The following is a 19,375-nucleotide window of genomic DNA, read 5'->3' as shown; positions in this document are numbered from 1 at the left end:
TTAGGGAGTGGCGCCTTTCATGTTAGGCTTGGTAGATATACAGATCTTTCTCTCGCTTAGTTTGCAACTTGGTTCTTGTGAGCCTCGATGGCGATAAGCTGCATCTGAGCAACGGCACTCTTAGCCAACACGCCCAATCGCTCGCCACCAATGACGTAAAGCTCTGCTGCCATGAGGTGGACGGCAGTGAAGATGACGGCAATCTGGATGAAGACCATCTTCACGTAGAGCTTGATCAGCCTCCACCGAGATGTACGGTCGAAAGAGCGCCATGCGTTGACGAAGAGCTGCTTCGAGCTGCCGCGAGCGGTCATGTCAATGCCGCCGACGATGGCCTGGCGATCGAAAGGCACGATCGTGTCCTCGTTCTCTGGGAGAAGAAGGGCCTCGATGCGGGTGAGGGTGACCGTCGCTGGCAGCAGGATCATGAATGCCACGAAGAGCCCAGTAGCTGGGACAGCAAGGAAGCGCAGGCTCAAAAGGCCGATCATAGCACAGTCCTTGTGCTGCGCAGCCTGCACGACGTGCTCCTTCTGTACATCTGGCAGACCAACCATGAAGGCGACCGCGACCGGCAGGATGCAGGTAGCTTGCTGAGCAGCTGCAAAGACGAAGGCTGGCAAGAGGATGGCCTTGGCTTGCTTTCGGGGAACAATGCGGCGCCAGAATGGCTTGGCAGATGGCTGTGCGATCATCGCGTGTGTCCAGACCAAGTGGAGGCGAGCCAAGCTGACTGATGTGAAGATGTAGACAAGCGCGTGGCCGAAGATACCGAGTCCGAGCAGCGCAGACAGGAAGTTGCTGATTGTCGCATGGAGGAAGTGGTAGACCATGCTGACACCAAGACCCCTCCATCGAGCACGGAACCCTCCAACCCGTTGCAAGTGTTCAATAGTCGTTGTAATGTTCGCGGTAATTGGTGTGTTCCTGATCAATGTGACCTCGACGTCTGCCTCGGCCTCAGCTGGCAGGAGAGACTCCTTCTCGAGTGGTGCGTCGGGCTCGTCGGCGTAGGCTGGCGGCTTGTCCTCGATGATAGCGGTGCTCGTTTGCGACTCGATCATGGTCAGTGATGCCATCACTTCGCCGATAGTGTATCGGATCTATACCACATGTTAGCATCGACCCTCTTGCACTAATCGGATCATGCAACCTACCGAAGCGACCAAGAGCATCGTCAAGAGTCCAGTGATGACGATGGGCAGCATCTCCCAGGGTGTGACCTCCATTTCCGGGCCAGCCTGATCGTAGAGCTCGGCATCGTGCTGCAGTTGTTGCATGTACTCCTGCTTTGGTCCTGCGAAGTGCGATTGCGCGGCTTCAACGCCACGCTTCACGAGGTGCTGCAGCACCTGGCCGTGAACACCGGACATGTTTGGCGGTGTCGGTAGGTCAGTATTCGAGTATGAAAGAAGTTGAAACCAAGGAAAGAGTTGTTGCTGTGAAGGAGAGTGAGAGTTGGAAAGAGAGAAGTTGCCTTGTGAGGGAGATGTCACTTGGTGAGGTGGCTCAGCCGCTGGTCGCTGTCGCCTGAAGGATCCATGCCGACTTTCCCATGACCAAGGAGGTGCTTACATGTACGAGACACACGTGACGACAGGCTGTGTTTCTAAGCGCCACGTTCTCTCTGTGAAAAGATCCTACACCAACAACTTCGCCAGCATGTTTGTATACCCGCGAGCCATGCGAATGAGGGCATCAAGAACCATTCGCTGATAGCCACAGTCCGGGAAACTTGAAAGCACATGCGGCACCTCCTTGCTCGCCTCGTCGCGATATTCCAGAGACGCACATCGCTGCGACACATGTTTGAGCAAGCGCTCGTTCGATGTAGCGAGAGCATTTGCTCCACAGGCGACGGCTTTCCACAGCTACGTGCTGAGCTTGATGGGACGGCAAGACGCAGTCGCTCAATCATGATGATTCCAAAGGCTAGGCCGAGGTGCTGAAACCGGTCCCCGCTTCGGCCATGACTGCACTGCAGCAATGTAAGTGATAATATCGTTTTACAGAGACTCCATCAAGGTTCAATCGACGCATCCCAACGTCGTAGCCATGACAGACGGCAAAAGTCCCCCGCTGGCTCAGAAGGCCAAGGAACGACTGTCAGCTGTAGCAGATACGTTGACCGGACAGCCACACTTCACCTTTCCAACCTTTGACCAACTACCGAAAGTCGAAGGCCAACCACAAGGCTGTGCTTGGGGCCTATTCGACAAGAATGGCGTGAAAGACCAAGTCGGAACGCTGAACTTACTGACGCCAGATGTCGTGCGGCAAGCATCATCTGAGATTCGAACGGGCCAGCACGTCCAGCTCGACTGGTGCCTCTCGGACAACGTGGAGTTTCCCGGATTCGGTAGGAGGAAGTTCGAGCAAAAGGTCATCGACACGAGAGCTGCGACCAAGGGCGCCATCGCCGGGTTCGATGATGAAGTGGTGCGTGTTCGCTGAGATAATTTCGTTCATGTGCGGTGCTCGATACTGATAGACTTTCTCCGCGTAGTACATGAACACGCAAAGTGGAAGCCAGTGGGATTCTCTGAAGCACTTTGCTCACCAGAAGACGCAAATGTATTACAACGGCCTGTCTCATGACGAGGCACTCAAAAGTGACACCAATGGCATCCACAACATCTGCGAAAGGGGCGGCATTGTGGGTCGTGGCGTCCTCATTGACTGGCTGTCCTGGTATGAGAAGGTGCATGGAAAGCCTCCTTCCCCGGTCTCCAGACACGAGATTCCTGTCTCTGAACTGGAAGACTGTTTGCGATCACAGGGCACCAGCACCAGGCCTGGCGATATACTCCTCGTCCGGACTGGGTACACTCGATGGCACAATTATGCAAATCCTGAGGAGCGAAAACGCGGCACGAAGGATAGTGCATTGGCAATCGGGCTGCAGAACAATGAGACCACCGTGAGGTGGCTGTATGACCATCACTTTGCTGCTGTAGCATCAGACACCATTGCTTTCGAGGCCTGGCCGCCGCCATTCAAGAAGGGTTGGGTCCTTCACGAATGGTTGTTGGTGCAATGGGGCACACCTATAGGTCAGTGCGGCCGAGTGATGTTCTCTCCATGCAAGAACCTGCTAAACATCATTGCAGGGGAACTTTGGAACTTGGAAGAATTGAGCAGACTCTGTGAACAACAGAAGAAGTATACATTCTTCATCACTAGCGCGCCGCTTCATGTCCGCGGGGGCATAGGAAGCCCTCCCGGGGCTATCGCCATACTCTAGTGCAGCTGTCAATACAAGTCCGCGAAGCGCAAACGAGCGGGTGACTTACGTCCGTTGTATCCCGCTCCAACATGAGCTTTCATGCTCTGCCATTGCCGCTCTCATTGTATTGCCGCCAACAGCTCTCTTCTTTGAGACACCTCTTGCCTTGCGATCCTCCTTACTCAAACAGTCACACCTCCGTCGACCTCCATCTTGACCCCATCATCGGTCTGAGCTGGGTCTGCGAACATGGAAGGCACCTTAGCCCACTCATCAGCTTGGTCAGAAGCCAGGAGGTGCTGCATAGCATAGTCGTAGTATGCCTTGAAAGCATCTGGCGACAAAGCTGCACCGCTCGTGTCCTGGTTCTCTTGGATGGACTGAGTGGCGTTGTCGATGAAGCCCAGCATGATAGCAACGTGACCCTCGTTGAGCGGCTTGCGATCAGCACGCGCAATCAAGACACTGCCAACACGCTGTGTCCAGCGAGCCCCACCATCCTCGTTGCAGGCCATCAGAGTGCGTGCAACCGGATTCTCGAAGTACTTGCCCTCAGCCGCATGGCCATACTTGATGTTGCGCTGAAGGCCGCGAGCGCGGTCATTTTGCATGACGGAAGTTGTGAGGAGTGATGGGCGAAGCTTCATAGGCAGGAACGGTACACCAGTCAACGACGTCAAGAGGCTGAACTCTCCGGTACTGAAGATCTCGTGGTCGGTCTGGATGTTGTACGTGGAGTACTGCTTGGTGTGGATGCAGTCGAGGCTGCTCTCGCCAATGCAGGCAACGCGGACTGCTTGAACGCGGTCCGCCATGGTTTGTTTAAGGAGGCCCGTGGAGGTGAGAAGTGCGTTGACGAAGGTGTGCGAGGGTGGTGAGGTTGAGTCGAGCTTGCATGTCTTGTCGTGTTTGCATCAAGAAAGCACGCTAACACATCCTTGTCACCACAGCGCCTTCCGGTTCGGCTTTCACATGCGACAGCCGTTGGAGCTTGTCTTGACGGCAACTACGATTAGCCAGCGTGGTGCTCCGACTCTCACTATACTACTACATCTATGCTTATCAGGACCACACCAGGGTCTGCTGCAATGATGATGCTGGCAAACACAATGGGGGAGCTTCGATGGCGACTGTATCGATATTTTCAAGGGCAACGACTGCTCATGCTGATATGCTGGCGTCCGGGAGCTTCCTAGACCACTCAAAAGAAGATCGATACTACGTAACATACACACAAACCATACTACTCTACTTAGAACACGCCCTTGTACGTGTGCATGACATGAGCGTTGCAGTAAGCCTTGAGACCTTCCTTGCCCCACTCACCACCAATACCGCTCTCCTTGTGGCCACCGAAGAAAGCCTGTGGTGTAGGCTTCTCAAAGCTGTTCACGAAGACAGATCCAGCTTCGAGACGCTTAGCGATCTTCTCTGCTCGTGCAATGTCCTTACCCCAAACACAAGCACCTAGACCCGCGTTGGAGGCGTTTGCTCTCTTGATAATTTCCTCTTCATCCTCCCATGGCTGCGTTGGGACGATTGGACCAAATGGCTCTTCTTGGATGATACGGCTGTCGTTTGGTGGGTTGTCGATGATAGTCGGCTTGATGAAGAAGCCCTGGCCGTCGCTGACCTCAGCATCTCCCACAGCGAACTTGTAGCCCTGGCTCTTGGTGTCCTTGAAGTAGTCCTTGACCTTCTCGTACTGCATCTTGTTCTGCACTGGACCGAGGAACGCGCCATCTGCTGGTGCGCCGACCGTGAGAGTCTTCGTGAACTCGACCATGGCTTGAAGAGTTTCGTCGTAGATGTCTTTGTGAATGTAAATGCGCTTTGTGGCGACACAAACTTGACCGGAGTTCTGGAATGCACCCATGACAAGCTGTGGCGCAACTTTCTTGACATCAACGTCTGGCAGGACGATTGAGGCATCGTTACCGCCAAGCTCGAGAGTTACACGCTTCAGAGTCTGTGCACTTGCTGCCATGATCTTCTTGCCGGTTGCGATCGATCCTGTGAAGCTGATCTTCGCGATCCCAGGGTGAGCAGTAAGCATTGGTCCAAGAAAGTCATCTCCACCGATAGCTTGAACAACACCGGCTGGAAGCACTTCCTGCATCAGCTCCACAAACTTCAACGTCGTGTATGGAGTGAAAGGACTTGGCTTGACGATGATCGTGTTTCCAGTCAAGACCGCAGGAATGATCTTGCCCAATGACAGGACAATCGGGAAGTTCCAAGGGCAGATGGCGCCGACGACGCCGAGAGGAGTGTAGCGGGTCAGCATGACCTTCTCGTCATCCTCGTCACGCTCTTCTGGGAGGGTGAGCGAGGCGTGGTGGCCAAACCATCCGGCAACACCACCCACTGTCTCCAATTCCGCAACGGCCTTGGGCTTGCCGGTCTCTGAACAGAGCAATGAGGTCATCTCGTCGCTGTGCGCCAGTAATAGATCTTTGCACTTCTTGAGGTATTCCTTGCGCTCCTCTATTGGAACCTCCCTCCAAGACTCGAACGCCTTCTGTGCAACTTCGACAGCCTCATCTACATCCTTCTGGGTTCCAATTGGGACTGGCCACAGCTTCTCGCCGTTCACCGGGTTCGTTCCATGATGTTGATCGGCGCCGCCACGTTTCTGGCCATTGATGATGTTGTAGAACTCGTCCCACTTGACGGTAGAGACTAGAGACAGTTAGTCCATGAAGTCGTGTTGGGCACTGGAGGGGTATACAAACCCTTTGATGGAGACATGGCAATTGATTTGGATCTGTTTGAAGGAAAGTTGTGCTGATTCCTGGTCCAACGGGAAAGGTAAATGGAAAGTACATGTATCTGCCAACCGCACGTGGCTCTTATACCCGGACACCTTGGTAGTGCTTCGAGCTTTCCTGCCGCAACGCGACTAGAGCATCTCAGTGCCCCTCACTGCGGGACTCGACAGCGGCTGTGACTAGTTCTGAACCCTGCATTGTCCGGTCCATAGGTGGCCCTATATCCACTCAGGCCATCTCGTCGACGACGAGTCGATCCTTGGCGTGCGTGCCATGCTGGAGGATTGCTCAGCTAGGCATCGTAGAGGTCGATCTGTCCAACCGAGGCTGATAGCGGCTGCTACCACACTACGACGACGTCCTCAAGCGTTGAGTAATCTCGTGTCAGATGTTGTCGGCACATCTGGTTCGCTGGAAGACGTCTTTCTTCAGGTTGCATGTGTGAGCAGGATTTGCTGGGGCCCCTTCGAGTGTCTAGGGCCATATAGGGTCGAGCCAGTGAAGTCTTCTCTTTCGGTTCCAGGTTGTGCTAAGAATCGTCCCACTTCGGCTGGTCAGCTGATTTGAGACTTCCTCCGAACAAAAGACATTTGCCAAGCAGGTGCCCACTTCTGTGATGGCATGGCCCATATGGACCATTCCGACTTTGCTCAAGATGGAGTTGACAGAACCTAAAAAGCGGAATGACACGAATTCGGTTCCGAAGTCGTGCCCACAAGAAACACGGCGAAGCGTTGTGGCTCATCTATGCGCCCATATCGTCTATGATACACCGTGAATGGTGACGAAGAAGTCAAGTCTCAAATCATCGGATGCTTCGACATCTAGGGTATCTTGTGCTGTCATGCGATCTTATGCTCTCATTCTTGAGGCTTGTATAGCCAGTCTTCTCTGTGAAACACGGCTTCCAGCTCCACGCTTCCAAAAACACCCACCGCCGCAAGCAGGTCGTGATCACCTTCTAAGCCAGCGACATCTCCTTCGTCAGCGTCTCTATCCCGCTCTTCATGCAGATCCCAGGCGCCCTCATGCTTGCCGTTCCGCGTGAAAAACACTTGGCACGGATTGTTCCTGTCGCCGTGTCGCGGAGGCGCAAAAGTCATACCAATGCCAACCACATCGCCCTTCTTGAACGGCGCGACAAAGTCATTGCCACCGTAGCTGTTGTCGACGTATCGACGTCCATCATCGCTGTGTACGCCCAACGAGCCTCGATGCCACCCAGGCAGCCTCCAGGCGGGATAAGCTGGGGCAACGAACCCAATAGCAACGCCAGACTCGATGTTGTTGTTGGGGTTGTACCGGTCTCCTAGACTTTGGACATGCAGTTCAAAGTAGACGGTGTGAGATCGACCTGTCGCCAAGGGATTCTGTCTGTGTGAGGCGTATGCAGGAATGTCTGATAGCAGAATGGTATCGCCGATGGTGGCAGTGGTACGTATATAACTTCTGCCAATGCCTGGCTGATAGTTCGTAATGTCCATTGTGTTTGGCGGAAATGTCAGACGCATATCGCCTACCTGAATGCGCTCGATTATGCTTCCATCATGCTCGACAGCATTCCAGAGCGTGTTGTCCCTGCACCAGGCGTGGGCCCTAGCGGCGTCGTCAAAGTCCGCATTGGCAGCAGGACTTCTCTGATTCTCGGGTCTCACAGCAGAGAAAGCCGGTGGAGGCCTTAAGCCACCGTCATCACCCACCCACGGGTCGTACTCCGGTGGCGCGTCATGCCCTGTCTGGGTCGATCCATGGCCTGGGGGTGGTCCTGGAGGCGGCGAATAATCCATGTCTGGTTGCTTGGAAGCACGACCTGGGGGAGGGCCTGGAGGTGGCTGATATTGGAATTCCTCGTCCTCGCTCATCTCTACATCGCTCGTGGCATTAGAAGGAGGGCCTTGTGGTGACACCTGATGGGAACTTGGCCGTGAGCTCGGATGTGAGCTTGGCGGAGACTGACATGTCTGGCCAGCCTGGACGTTCAGACTTGCTGGACGCTGACCTGACGTAGCACTCATACGTGGTTCTCGGAATGGTTTGTTCGAGCTCATCTCAGGCTGACGAGAGCTAGAACCTCCCCCAACTGTCCAAGAACCCGGCTGTGGCTGTGTTGATTGACGTCCATCTTGGTCTTGGGCCTTCTGTACCTCCGTGGTGGACTGTGATCGGTAGTTGGGTGGTGGCCCAGGGGGTGCCTGGTACTTGTCGCCCATGATACCTTCCGGCGCTGTGGTGGTAGAGAAGAGGCTACACCAGCTGTCTGCCCGGCCCAAATGGAACGTGTGTCTCCTGTGGAACGTTGAGGGCTGTGCGGGTCTCTCCTATAGATCCAAGGAACAGTAGGATCGACAATGATGGTCGCAGGTAACACTGAACCCCTCCTAGGCGTTTCTATATCTGCGAGTAAAGTTGGGCAGATGAAGACGACAGCAGGTCATCGCAGGTCATCGCAGGTCGGTATGATAGAATGCTCCGAGTGCAGCACGATGATACTGGACTTGGGCATCAACAAGTGGCATGCACGTGGACGAGGGATGTTCCCTGCCTGTCATGCCCACCAAAGTCAAGCTCCGATGAAGTCATTGCTTTCCACCGAGTCTAAGGGCAGACCCCAAAACCGACTTCGGGCAGACCCAAGCTGATGTAATCAATCAAAGTCCATCAATTGCTATTAACGGTGAGTGCCCACCCCCAGCCCTCCACTGCACCTGGGGCCTCTTAAGAGATCCTCCCACCCTTCGGGGGGCCCCTCCTACCTTGGGTCCCTCCCGGGTTTGCTTCGGCTACGAGAAACAGAGGGCTGTTAGCCCTCGCCGGGCGGGCAGGTGCAAAGTTGAGTCCTCAAAATTTGATTGATTACATTAGCTTGGGTCTGCCCAGAGTCGGGTTTGGGGTCTGCCCATAGACGCCGTGTTGTTTTCTTCCAAATACATGTAGTTACATGTACATGTACATTGTCGCCGGTACCTTTCCACGCAGCTTTCATCGTGCCATACACAGACATGTAATATTAATTGCCGGACATGGCATTAGACGAGCCGTCCTCTCAACTCTATCGCGAGCTGCGCACTGCGATACAGTCTTCGATACAGTCTACCGCTGAACGTCCAATCCTCCACCACCTCAACGACGATACTTCGTGGTTGATCCAGATACCGAGACCCGAACACGCGGTCAAGCATGAGGCGGCTGAAATTTGCCGTTGCTCCCGCCAGCCACAGCCACAAGCATCGACTGCGGTCCTGAGCGTGGGACCGTCGAGACGCATTATCTCCAGTGAAATCAAAGCGATGATCAGATCGAAGCACCCATATATGGTCGCATCTCACATGATTCTCACGTGGTGTCGCTTCCGGGTTGCACATCGGATCTGGAGGTAAGATCAACACCGATCGGCAATGCTAGCAGCGCACTAGAACTAGACGGCAGGGTCGCCGGAGCGGATTCCGCAAGAACGCTCTGTTGCGTGGGGAGGCAACATGTGCGAGCGAAATGCATAGCCGGACACTATTGCTACAGTATTGCGTGCTAGCCCATACCTTACTGTATCAACGACCCTCCACCGCAGCAGCCGTCCTGCAACAACCACCCACGAGCATCTCCACCAAACACCCCCTACTATGACATCACGCGTCGCCGCCGCCAGCAGTACCTTGTCGACGCTATTCGTAGTCTCTGCTAGGTCGATGGGCACTGCCGAGTGTCAGGAATGACCAGTTCCGACAAGCCTAGCATCTTCACATCGAGAGACTCACTCCCACAGCCGCCGCCGCGCACCAACGCTGCTCCCGGGCGCGCACCGCGAACCTCGTCGCCCTTTCGCCGACAGAGCACCAGCGAGTATCTTGGCGTGCTTGGACCCACTGCCATACCGCCTGCCGTTGGAGACGCGGTAGCCGACGATACCACCGCAGCCTCTTCCGCTGCAGATCCCGATCCGTCGACCCTACCCATTGTTAACAAGAACACTGAAGAAGGCTCGACGCCACTGCCCAGCTCCAATACAGCTTCGCCTTCAATATGGAATAGCTTTACAGGACACATTCCCAGTGCAAGCTCCACAGCCGCGCCAGAAGTTCGCAGGGCGAGCGTGAGCTCCGGACAACCAGATACCACATCGTCGCCCTACGAGCGACCGAGTGCACCTCTGTTCCCGCGCACGCCGCCAACCTCTGCGCCCACGAGCCATCCCAAGCGAAAACACGCGCCAGCGACGCCGCGCAGTGACTCTCAAGATCCGGGGTCAGAGCCATCGAGCAAGCGCGCAAGGCCGCGTCCTCGGCTCAAGCATACACTCGACAGCAATACGTATGGTTCCTCCACATTCGCCCCCGCTGTCGAACCGCCATCGCCTCTGTTTTTCAGCAACAGTCCTCGTCCACGGCCCACGCTACCGCCACGCTTTTCGAGCAGCGAGGCGGCGGCGAGAATGCTAAGCAAGACGCGCGCGGAAGATAGTCACGTTAAGACTGTGAGCTTGGCACGTGGCACAGTGACAACGCCAGCAGTTGGTATACCGTTACACAACACCAACATTACCAGTGCGCCCCACAGGAGAAGTCTAGAAAGGAGCATTACCGGCCGCAGTAGTAGCCCGGACACGATCAGTAATGGCGCGAAAGATGGACATTCGGGCATGACAGGCATGCTGAACAGCATTGGGATTATCGAGCTGCTGGAGCAAGACGAGAGACCTACGTTCATTGTCGATCTTGGGGACAGTTCGAATTATGGCCCTGGTCAGCTTCATCTACTATTTGCGAACCTTTCATTGAAGCAGTACGATGGGATTGTCAGCCTTGTGGCCGGGACCAGCCTTGAGGAGTTCTCGCCTGGAGCTAAGACGTTCTTGCAGTTCAAGTCGTGGCTGCTCAGTGCTGCCATCAATGGCGAAAGCTTGAATGTTTGTCTATCACCTTTCAGCTACGCGAACATGACATGGAGCTATTCCACGCTAAGAAAGAGGCTGCGGATCATTAGTGGAGCTTTCAACACACCCCCGGCATCTTCGACTGCCGCCATGCGTGTCAGTGTCCCTCCTGGTGGCACCATTCCTGAGCAGCTAGAGATGGTTCCTGAAGTGCACGACTACTTCGGACACGCCGGTCAGGAGAGCAGGATACCAGAGAGTTCGAACAACAGCAGCGTCAGCGGAGTCTTGCCCACAACTGAATCCGGTCAGGCATTTGCCCACGATGCTTTGCTACGCGTTCCTCCCGATCTCGACCTCTCCGGCGCAACGGATCTGCTCCCGAATCCATCTACGTATGTACAGCCATCCTTGAATGCTGGTGCGAACGATCTTACCCCTGGCGCGATGTCTGTTGTCTCGAGTTCTACAAGCAACCAGAGTCGCCTTGCTAACGATGGCATGACGAACAGCCAGATCGCCACTGTTTCGTCCGACTCGCCTTCCTTTGATTGGACTCGTTTACCTGTGACCGACAGCATGCCCAAACACATCCAATTCGCCCGCAGCATCGACTGGGCGAGCACAAGCCTGGGACCAATCGAAGACTGGAGCTCTGACCTGAGACAGATGTGCAATCTCATCATGGCTAGTCCGCATCCAGCCGCCATGTATTGGGGAGATGATTTGGTAAGTGCGAAGGCTAGGCCGTCATATCAGGCATACAAGCTCGGGTATATCTAACGTTTTCAATCACAGATTGCCATTTACAATGTAAGTGTGGAGAATAGCAGGCATAGACTCCCTAAGACATGCCTCCTGCATTTCACTTTCAGCACTAGCTGTTGAGACTCCCACGTGGCGTTCGAGTACGGCTAACACTGTTTAGGAAGCGTACATCCTGTTAGCGGGTCAAAAGCACCCCTCGCTCATGGGCAAGAGTTACCGAGTTGCATGGTCCGAAATCTGGAACGAGGTTAAGGACGTCTTTGCCAGTGCTAGAACGACCGGAGAAGCCACGATGAAAGATGACGATTGTTTGTTCATACGTCGGAGTGACCATCTCGAAGAAACGTACTTTAGCTGGAGCATTATACCTATGGTAGGGCGTGATGGTAGTGTCATGGGCCTCTACAATCCAGCATTCGAGAAGACGCGTAGGAAGATCGCGGAGCGTCGGATGCTAACATTGAGAGAGGTAGGTGAAAGGACCGCCTCAGCTCGTGATGTGAAAGGTTTCTGGGCACAAGTTCTGGGCTCTTTCGAATTCAACGAGTACGACAGCCCGTTTTTGCTGTTGTACTCTGTCGCAGACGAGAACGACAGTGACACTGGAAGTATACATTCGAACTCGGTACTTTCAACACGGCAAGCTATGCTCGAAGGTTCTTTAGGCATACCCGATGGACACCACGCGAGCCCGGCGGTTATTGACCTCAAAACGGGAATGGAAGGCTTTGGGCCAGTCTTTCGCGAAGTTATGAAGACGGACAAGCCGGTACTTCTTGAAGTCGGTAGCCGCGACCTACCAGCAAGTCTTCTAGATGGCCTCGAAGTGCGTGGATTCGGCGATCCAGTAAAGGCAATCGTGATATGTCCTATCCACCCAACTACAGGAGATCTTGTCTTGGGCTTCTTGGTATTGGGGGTGAATCCTCGCAGGCCATACGATGATGACTACGGCCTTTTCGTGCAGCTTCTCAGTCGACAGCTTGCGACGTCTTTAGCATCTGTGGTCCTATTTGAGGAAGAGATAAAACGAGGCCAGCGCGCAGCAAAGCTCGCAGCCCTGGACCGTATTGAGCTCTCGGAGAAGCTGGCTGCACGCACTGCGGAAGCCATTGAAAGTGAGACGAAGTTCACCCGTATGGCCGAGTTCGCTCCCGCTGGCCTATTCATCGCCAATAGCCAGGGCAAAATCACTTTCGCAAATGATGTATGGTACGACATTTCCCGTGTTCCGAAAGACTCTTCTATGGCAGACACCTGGATGGACGCGGTAAAGCCTGAGGACCTGGACTTGGTCCGCCGGTCGTGGACGGATCTTGTCGTTAATGCTAAAGCCATTTCCATCGAATTTCGATTCAAGGCGAAGTGGAGAGACAGCGACGGGAACAGTAGCGACACCTGGGTTCTGTTTAGTGGATACCCTGAGAAATACGACGACGGCAAGTTGAAGAGCATGTTTGGCAGTATCACCGATATCAGTCAACAGAAGCACGCAGAAGGACTGCAGTTTCGAAAGATGGAGGAAGCCGTGGAAATGAAACGACAACAGGAGAACTTCATCGACATTACATCACATGAAATGCGCAATCCACTTTCCGCCATCTTGCAATGCTCAGATGAAATTGCAACTTCGCTCACTAGGTTTCGGCAAGGTGGCGATCGCACAGTCCCGGATGAGTTGATCGCGAGCTGCCTTGATGCAGCCCAGACCATCAGTCTTTGCAGTCAGCATCAGAAGAGGATAGTTGACGATATCCTCACGTTGAGCAAACTCGATTCACAACTGCTTCTAGTCACGCCTGTTGATGCTCAGCCACTCACGGTGGTGAAAAGAGCACTGAAAATGCACGAGGGTGAACTGCAGGCCGCTGATATCCAGATGAAGTTTGTAGTGGATCAATCTTTCCGCGACCTGGACTTGGACTGGGTCCGCTTCGATCCCAGCAGAGTACTACAGGTACTAATCAATCTCACAACCAACGCGATAAAGTTCACCGGGACGGAAAGCAGACGAACGATCACTGTCACCATCGCTGCTTCCACGAAGCCACCTAGTGAGCTGCCAAATGTGCCTGTTCGATATTTCCCCACCAGGAGGAGAAACGAGACTCTTATGGACGAAAAGGACTGGGGCGACGGAGAGAAAGTCTTCATCCATTTTGGTGTGCGAGACACCGGCCGTGGTCTTAGCCCTGAAGAAAAGAAGTTATTGTTCATCCGATTCTCTCAAGCCTCTCCAAGGACCCATGTCACATACGGTGGATCTGGTCTTGGCTTGTTCATTAGTCGAGAACTGACAGAGCTGCAAGGTGGCGAAATTGGTGTGGAAAGCGAAGCTGGTAAGGGCAGCATATTCGCCTTCTATGTCGCGGCGAGAAGAACGACAGCACCTCAGGATACCACAGACTCGGGTGTAGGGGCAAAAAGGCACAACCCGCCTTCTTCCAAGAGCAAGTCCACACCTATGGTACCTCCCGCTGAAAAGGGCATCGTCGTGCCACGTACAGAAGACTCGAAGACGACACGAGGCACGAATGGGCAGAAGCCCGCAAAGAAGGTCCTGATCGTCGAGGACAACCTGGTGAATCAGAAAGTGCTGCAGAAGCAGCTGAAGAACAACGGCACCGAAGTACACTTGGCTAATCATGGCGGAGAAGCATTGGAGAAGCTGATGCAGTCAACCTACTGGCTCGATAGTAAACCGACGGACCAGAAGCTGGAGCTGGGTGTCGTACTCATGGACCAAGAAGTAGGTGTTGTCTCACCCGCTCAATCATGCACTCAGACTGACCAATGCACCTAGATGCCCGTGATGGACGGGCTTACATGTACTCGCAAGATACGCGAGCTTGAAGCTGAAGGCAAGCTTACCGGCCATATTCCGATCATTGCGGTAACAGCGAATGCTCGTGCAGAGCAAATACAGACTGCATTGGATGCAGGAATGGTGAGTACAGTCTGCTCTGATCAAGTTGGGCACCGTGGCCGTTCAGCACGGCGTAGAGCCCCAAAGAAGACGTTACAACCGTTTTCGCCCCTACTAGTTCTAAAGCTAATTCGCATACCAGGACGACGTTGTGAGCAAGCCGTTCAGGATACCAGAGCTGATGCCCAAGATCGAGGAGCTCATGGAGAGGTATCCTATGCCACCAGCGCGATGATCATCCCGACAAAGAAGAAGGAAAACAGGACTACAGCACTGTTGGCGCAAAGGAGATACCCATGGATGGCTGTCGCGGAGGCAGCCGCGGCGACTGGGTCTTACAAACGTCTTGGAGAGGGGCTGACGCAACCAGATCATCGATTAGCGCGGACTGCATTGCATACCCATGGAATACGGCAGTACAGGCAGCACAGTGTGGGCACTCAAGAGAGTGGCAAAAAGGCAATTGGATAAGGACTGAAGACTTATTTTGGTTGGTTCAACTAGGACATTGGCGAGCGACAGCATCAGCACCTGGTTTGGACGGCATATACTATGCAGTCCCTATGCATCACGTAGCATGATCAAGCGAAAATGCTATTCCTGGAATACGTTCTATACGCAGCTTCTATGCATGCCTTGCAACTGCCGGTGATACTACTCCAGCGAGGTAACGGGTCCGACCGGTGAGTAACCTTAGCGAGAGGCGATACTGCCATGGTGAGTCGTGTGTGTGTGTGCGCATGTACGACGTCACACGTGATCAAAGATGTACGCATTGATTCCGGGCGGCCGGCGTGTGCGATCTTGCGGTGAGCTGTCAGAGCCGCTTCGCTGGACACTGTGCGTGCTGCAGCACTTTCGGCTGGCTTGTGTACGTCTCGTGTGGAGGTTCTAGACGTGGCTCGAGGTGTTCCAGAAACGAATGAAGAGATCTTGTCGTTGTGCTACCACACACTTCGGAGATTTGGGGCATGCGGTGTCCTTGTGCCAGGCCACTTTGTGCGTGCAGGTGGGCAGGTGGGTACTGGATGCAAGCGAGCAATAACTTGCTACCAGAGTCTCGGGTCCGTGGGTCCACACTGCTATCCTTGTGAAGCTATCCTGCCGAACGCCATGGGATCCTGAAATCAGAGTATCGCAAAGTGCTGTTCGTCCCAGATCAGCGGACGGGAAGTGATATGAAGGCTCCAAATATTAGGCTGACGCGTTTGCATACGATACCACCGGTCACGGCAGCCTCAATGGTAATTGCGCAACTTAAAAGGTACACAAGTCCTAGGTCACGAGAATTGGTGTTTCATGCTCATGCGCTTTGCGGTGCGTGGCAGCCACTTCCAGGTCCTCAGCTGCTGGAACGCTGTGGGTCTGCAGGGAGAGAATGGATCTCCTGGAGGTTTCGCGACTCAACTTCATTGCCTCACCGTCCTTGACATGCATTAGGCTTTCCGTCTGGACGGTCCGGGTCTGTTCAAGGTCAAGCCTGGAACAGAGGAACATGGTGACAAGGTGGACATGCTAGCGCCCAGCCTTGTAGCGCGATGTAGCGTGTTTGTGATATATCGCAGATGCCGTCAGTGCCCCGATCGACGTCTTTCCTAGTACCTTGACCGTCTGATAAAGTTCTGCATTCATCGAAGGTAGATTACCACTGTCTCCAAGCAGACGCACATCCGTACAGTCCTGGGCATAGTTTTTACAACCCCTGTATTGACGCTAACCCCTTCCGGCTATCCATGTCCATCTCAGAAGGTGTTGCTACCTTCAATCTCACTATCAAGAATGGGCCAAGCTCACACCTGAGGACATATAACGTATATGCAAGAGTATGCGAGAGCGCTGCGAGGCAGTAATAGCCAACAATGGAGGACACACCAGGTGGTGAGCTACGCCAAGCAGTGGATACATCCTTTCTAATGAGGAAAGGTGGAAGAACAGGGGTTGTAAAATCTATGCCAAGGACTGTATATGCAGTGCTCTCTTTCGACATTGTCCATTAGACAACCTTGCTTCGGGCCGACATACCACTGCACGCGGGCATTGCCACCGACACTTCCGGCGCACCTTCACATCCCTTTGCAACTTCTGTCGATGCAAACTCCCTTCAAGGTTACACTTTAGTATATGTCCCTATATGATACAAGTCAGTCCGATTGGAGCGGTTTAAGATCTATTCTTAGCTTACTCTACTGCCGTTTTTATAGTATTGATATTGAGTTTTACTACTTAGCCGGATCAGGTAATAGTATATTAATATCTAAGGTATAATATATAGTAGTAGTAACGTAAAGTACTAGTAAGCTAGGAATACTAGTAAGCTAGGAATTTTGTCTTAGCACGACTAACTTCTTAATTATCGTACTATATCTTAATAATATAATATATAATCGTCTAATAAAGAAAGCCGAATTGCTCTTACCCTCTCTACCTATTATTAGGGCTAAATTTCGAGTCTCCTAAGCGTAGCTATAGTATATTACGTACCTTATTTAACGCTAACTAGCCGGTACTACGGAATTACTCCTCGCGTCGATACTCGCCCTATCTAGTATAAACTTATATTAACCGAAGAATAGACAATTATTCGATATATCCTCGACCTCGATTCGCGAGGATTTACGCCTACCCTTAGCGAGATAGTAGATATAGCGGATGAGCTACTCGGTAAACGCGACGCGGATCCGGTAGGTAAGAACTAGGTAGAGAGATTCGTTTCGCGCTCTACCGAGCTTAAAACGGCCTTTAACCGAGTAAAGGACCGTTAGAGAATACTCTTAGAAGATCTAGAAGTTATAAGCGCCTAGTTCAAGCTTATATAAGAGACGATTACTAAGTATAGTATATATAACAAGGATATCTATAACTTTAATAAGACGGGCTTTTAAATAGGCGTAATTAGCTCTATAAAAGTCGTTACTAGCTTAGAACGACGCTCTCGCCCTACGACTACTTAGCCTAGTAATAGAGAGTAGGTTATAGTTATTTAGAGTATCTATACCGCTAGCTACTCGACCCCGCCCTTTATTATCTATAAAGGGCGCGTCTATATTTTAGTATAGTATAAAGAGGTAGATATACCGCGGAATTAGAAGCTAACGGTCTCTAAGAATAGATAGACAAATAACGTACTTAGCCTCGAGTAGTTAAAGTACTTTAACGCGTATATAGAGGCGCGTTCTATTAGTAGCTATAGATCACTTATTTTAGACGGCTATAAGAGCTATTTAAACTAGGGTTTTAAGGACTACTATCTAAACTATAAGATCCTTACGCTCTACTTTCCGGCGTATTCGTCGTATATCCTATAGCCTCTTAACGTAGTTTGTTTTACGCTATTAAAGCTCAAGTACTTATAACGCGTACGGGACTTAGCGTATTAGCGCGTCTTCTATATTAATAAAGAAACCTTCCTTCTAGTATTTAAAGACGCGTTTTTCGACGTTTTTACCGCGTTAAACTATAAGAAGGTCTTTAAGGCTATAGGGTTAGTTCCTATTAACGCGTAAGTAGTACTTAATTGCCTTAATATACGCCTACGAACCCCGCTAGGACTACCTCCGCCTTAGACAACACTATAGTAGTCTTAAACTCCGAGTAATTTAAAGGAGTTTACGTCGTAATCTAAGCTTATATACGACGCTATACTAAGTAACTCTAAAACAGCTTATAGTAGCTTCTCTTAGCTTATAAAAGGCGACGAAGTAATACTATAAGAGAATACGCTTCTTAGAGCTCGTAACTCTAAGCTTAAACGATAAGTTAAGACTCTTATAAAGTACTAATCTTATAAACAAAAGCGTCTCTAGTACGGCGAGGTCTTAGGGTATAGAGTTAGCTCGTTATAGGTAGTCGACAAGTCGTTAAAGGCTATAGAATAGTTAAAGAAGAGCCGTAGGTTAGAGGGTACGAAAGAGGGCTAGCTAAGTAGACGGCGGTATAGTAACTACGGTCGGACTAGCTATAACGTATAAACGTACTAGGAAGATAAAGAGAATAATTCTAAATTAGATAAGAGTATTAAGCTTCCTAGTTCTCTATTTAATAGTAGTGAAAACGATTAATATATATTGTTTATTAAGCTGTTATAGTGCCTCCTAGCCTATATAGCTATTCTACGTATATCTGTCTTACGAAGGGGAAACCGCTCGCGGTAAAAACCCCTCTCCTCTCCTATACTACTATTATCTATTATTTGCCTTCCCGCTTTCCTTATAGAGAATATACTAGTATTATAGGCCTGCCCTAATAACTACCTTATCTATATCCCCTTAGTCTCCCTCCTCTTCTCTATCTACTCCTCCGTCTCGTTCGCTAGTTTAAACTAAGTAAGGTATCCTTATCTTAAGACCTAACGTACTATCCTCTATACGTTGCTCTTATTCGTAAAGATCGACTAGTAGTCGCGTCTAGCTACTCTCGCTCTCTATATACTCCGCCCTTCTACCTACTATAGGTACCGTACGACTATATATTCCGGGTGAACTAATTAATATCTAAACTTCGAGCGGAATATCGACGAGGACTATCTATTCGACAGCCCTTACTAAGACGAGTAATCTACTTAAGTAGTAGCGACCCGCCTACGCTAGCGGCGGCGTAATCGTAGTATAAAGAACCCTAAAACTAAGGTTCTATTCCCCTAACGGTAGACCCTAGAGTTACGGAGCTACGGAGGATAACTACCTAATTAGGAAGCGCGACCTTACCCCGAATAGTAGCGGAGGATAGTAACTAACGAGAGCTATAGCCTTACGAACATTTAGTACTAAGAGCTAAGCCGAGGAACAAACTAAGGAAAAACCTAGGATATAAGCTAAGGG

General features: G+C 51.8%; 6 protein-coding genes across 6 annotated transcripts; 2 read left to right on the top strand and 4 right to left on the bottom strand.

Annotated features, from left to right (window-relative positions):
• Positions 1–56: 56 nt before the first annotated feature.
• CLAFUR5_11911 (uncharacterized protein) lies at positions 57–1,373 on the bottom strand (the record flags this gene model as incomplete). Its single annotated transcript, XM_047911059.1, has 2 exons — positions 57–1,103; positions 1,158–1,373. The coding sequence occupies 2 exons, from the start codon at positions 1,371–1,373 to the stop codon at positions 57–59; spliced, it is 1,263 nt and encodes a 420-aa protein (XP_047767139.1).
• A 682-nt stretch (positions 1,374–2,055) lies between these two features.
• On the top strand, positions 2,056–3,244 carry CLAFUR5_11910 (uncharacterized protein; the record flags this gene model as incomplete). Its single annotated transcript, XM_047911058.1, has 2 exons — positions 2,056–2,439; positions 2,507–3,244. 2 exons carry the CDS (start codon positions 2,056–2,058, stop codon positions 3,242–3,244), a joined length of 1,122 nt encoding a protein of 373 aa, XP_047767138.1.
• Positions 3,245–3,408: 164 nt separating this feature from the next.
• On the bottom strand, positions 3,409–4,041 carry CLAFUR5_11909 (uncharacterized protein; the record flags this gene model as incomplete). The annotated part of the gene is made up of 1 exon (XM_047911057.1): positions 3,409–4,041. One exon carries the CDS (start codon positions 4,039–4,041, stop codon positions 3,409–3,411), a length of 633 nt encoding a protein of 210 aa, XP_047767546.1.
• A 437-nt stretch (positions 4,042–4,478) lies between these two features.
• On the bottom strand, positions 4,479–5,977 carry CLAFUR5_11908 (Putative aldehyde dehydrogenase FUS7; the record flags this gene model as incomplete). Its single annotated transcript, XM_047911056.1, has 2 exons — positions 4,479–5,908; positions 5,962–5,977. The coding sequence occupies 2 exons, from the start codon at positions 5,975–5,977 to the stop codon at positions 4,479–4,481; spliced, it is 1,446 nt and encodes a 481-aa protein (XP_047767483.1).
• Positions 5,978–6,857: 880 nt separating this feature from the next.
• CLAFUR5_11907 (uncharacterized protein) lies at positions 6,858–8,207 on the bottom strand (the record flags this gene model as incomplete). The annotated part of the gene is made up of 1 exon (XM_047911055.1): positions 6,858–8,207. The coding sequence occupies one exon, from the start codon at positions 8,205–8,207 to the stop codon at positions 6,858–6,860; it is 1,350 nt and encodes a 449-aa protein (XP_047767549.1).
• A 1,496-nt stretch (positions 8,208–9,703) lies between these two features.
• On the top strand, positions 9,704–14,793 carry CLAFUR5_11906 (Hybrid signal transduction histidine kinase K; the record flags this gene model as incomplete). The annotated part of the gene is made up of 5 exons (XM_047911054.1): positions 9,704–11,593; positions 11,663–11,677; positions 11,793–14,381; positions 14,436–14,579; positions 14,701–14,793. The coding sequence occupies 5 exons, from the start codon at positions 9,704–9,706 to the stop codon at positions 14,791–14,793; spliced, it is 4,731 nt and encodes a 1,576-aa protein (XP_047767098.1).
• Positions 14,794–19,375: the final 4,582 nt, after the last annotated feature.

The sequence above is a fragment of the Fulvia fulva genome, chromosome 10 (genome assembly GCF_020509005.1).
Source record: "Fulvia fulva chromosome 10, complete sequence".
Classification (NCBI taxonomy): Eukaryota; Fungi; Ascomycota; class Dothideomycetes; order Mycosphaerellales; family Mycosphaerellaceae; genus Fulvia; species Fulvia fulva.
This window is presented reverse-complemented; position numbering and strand designations above follow the sequence as displayed.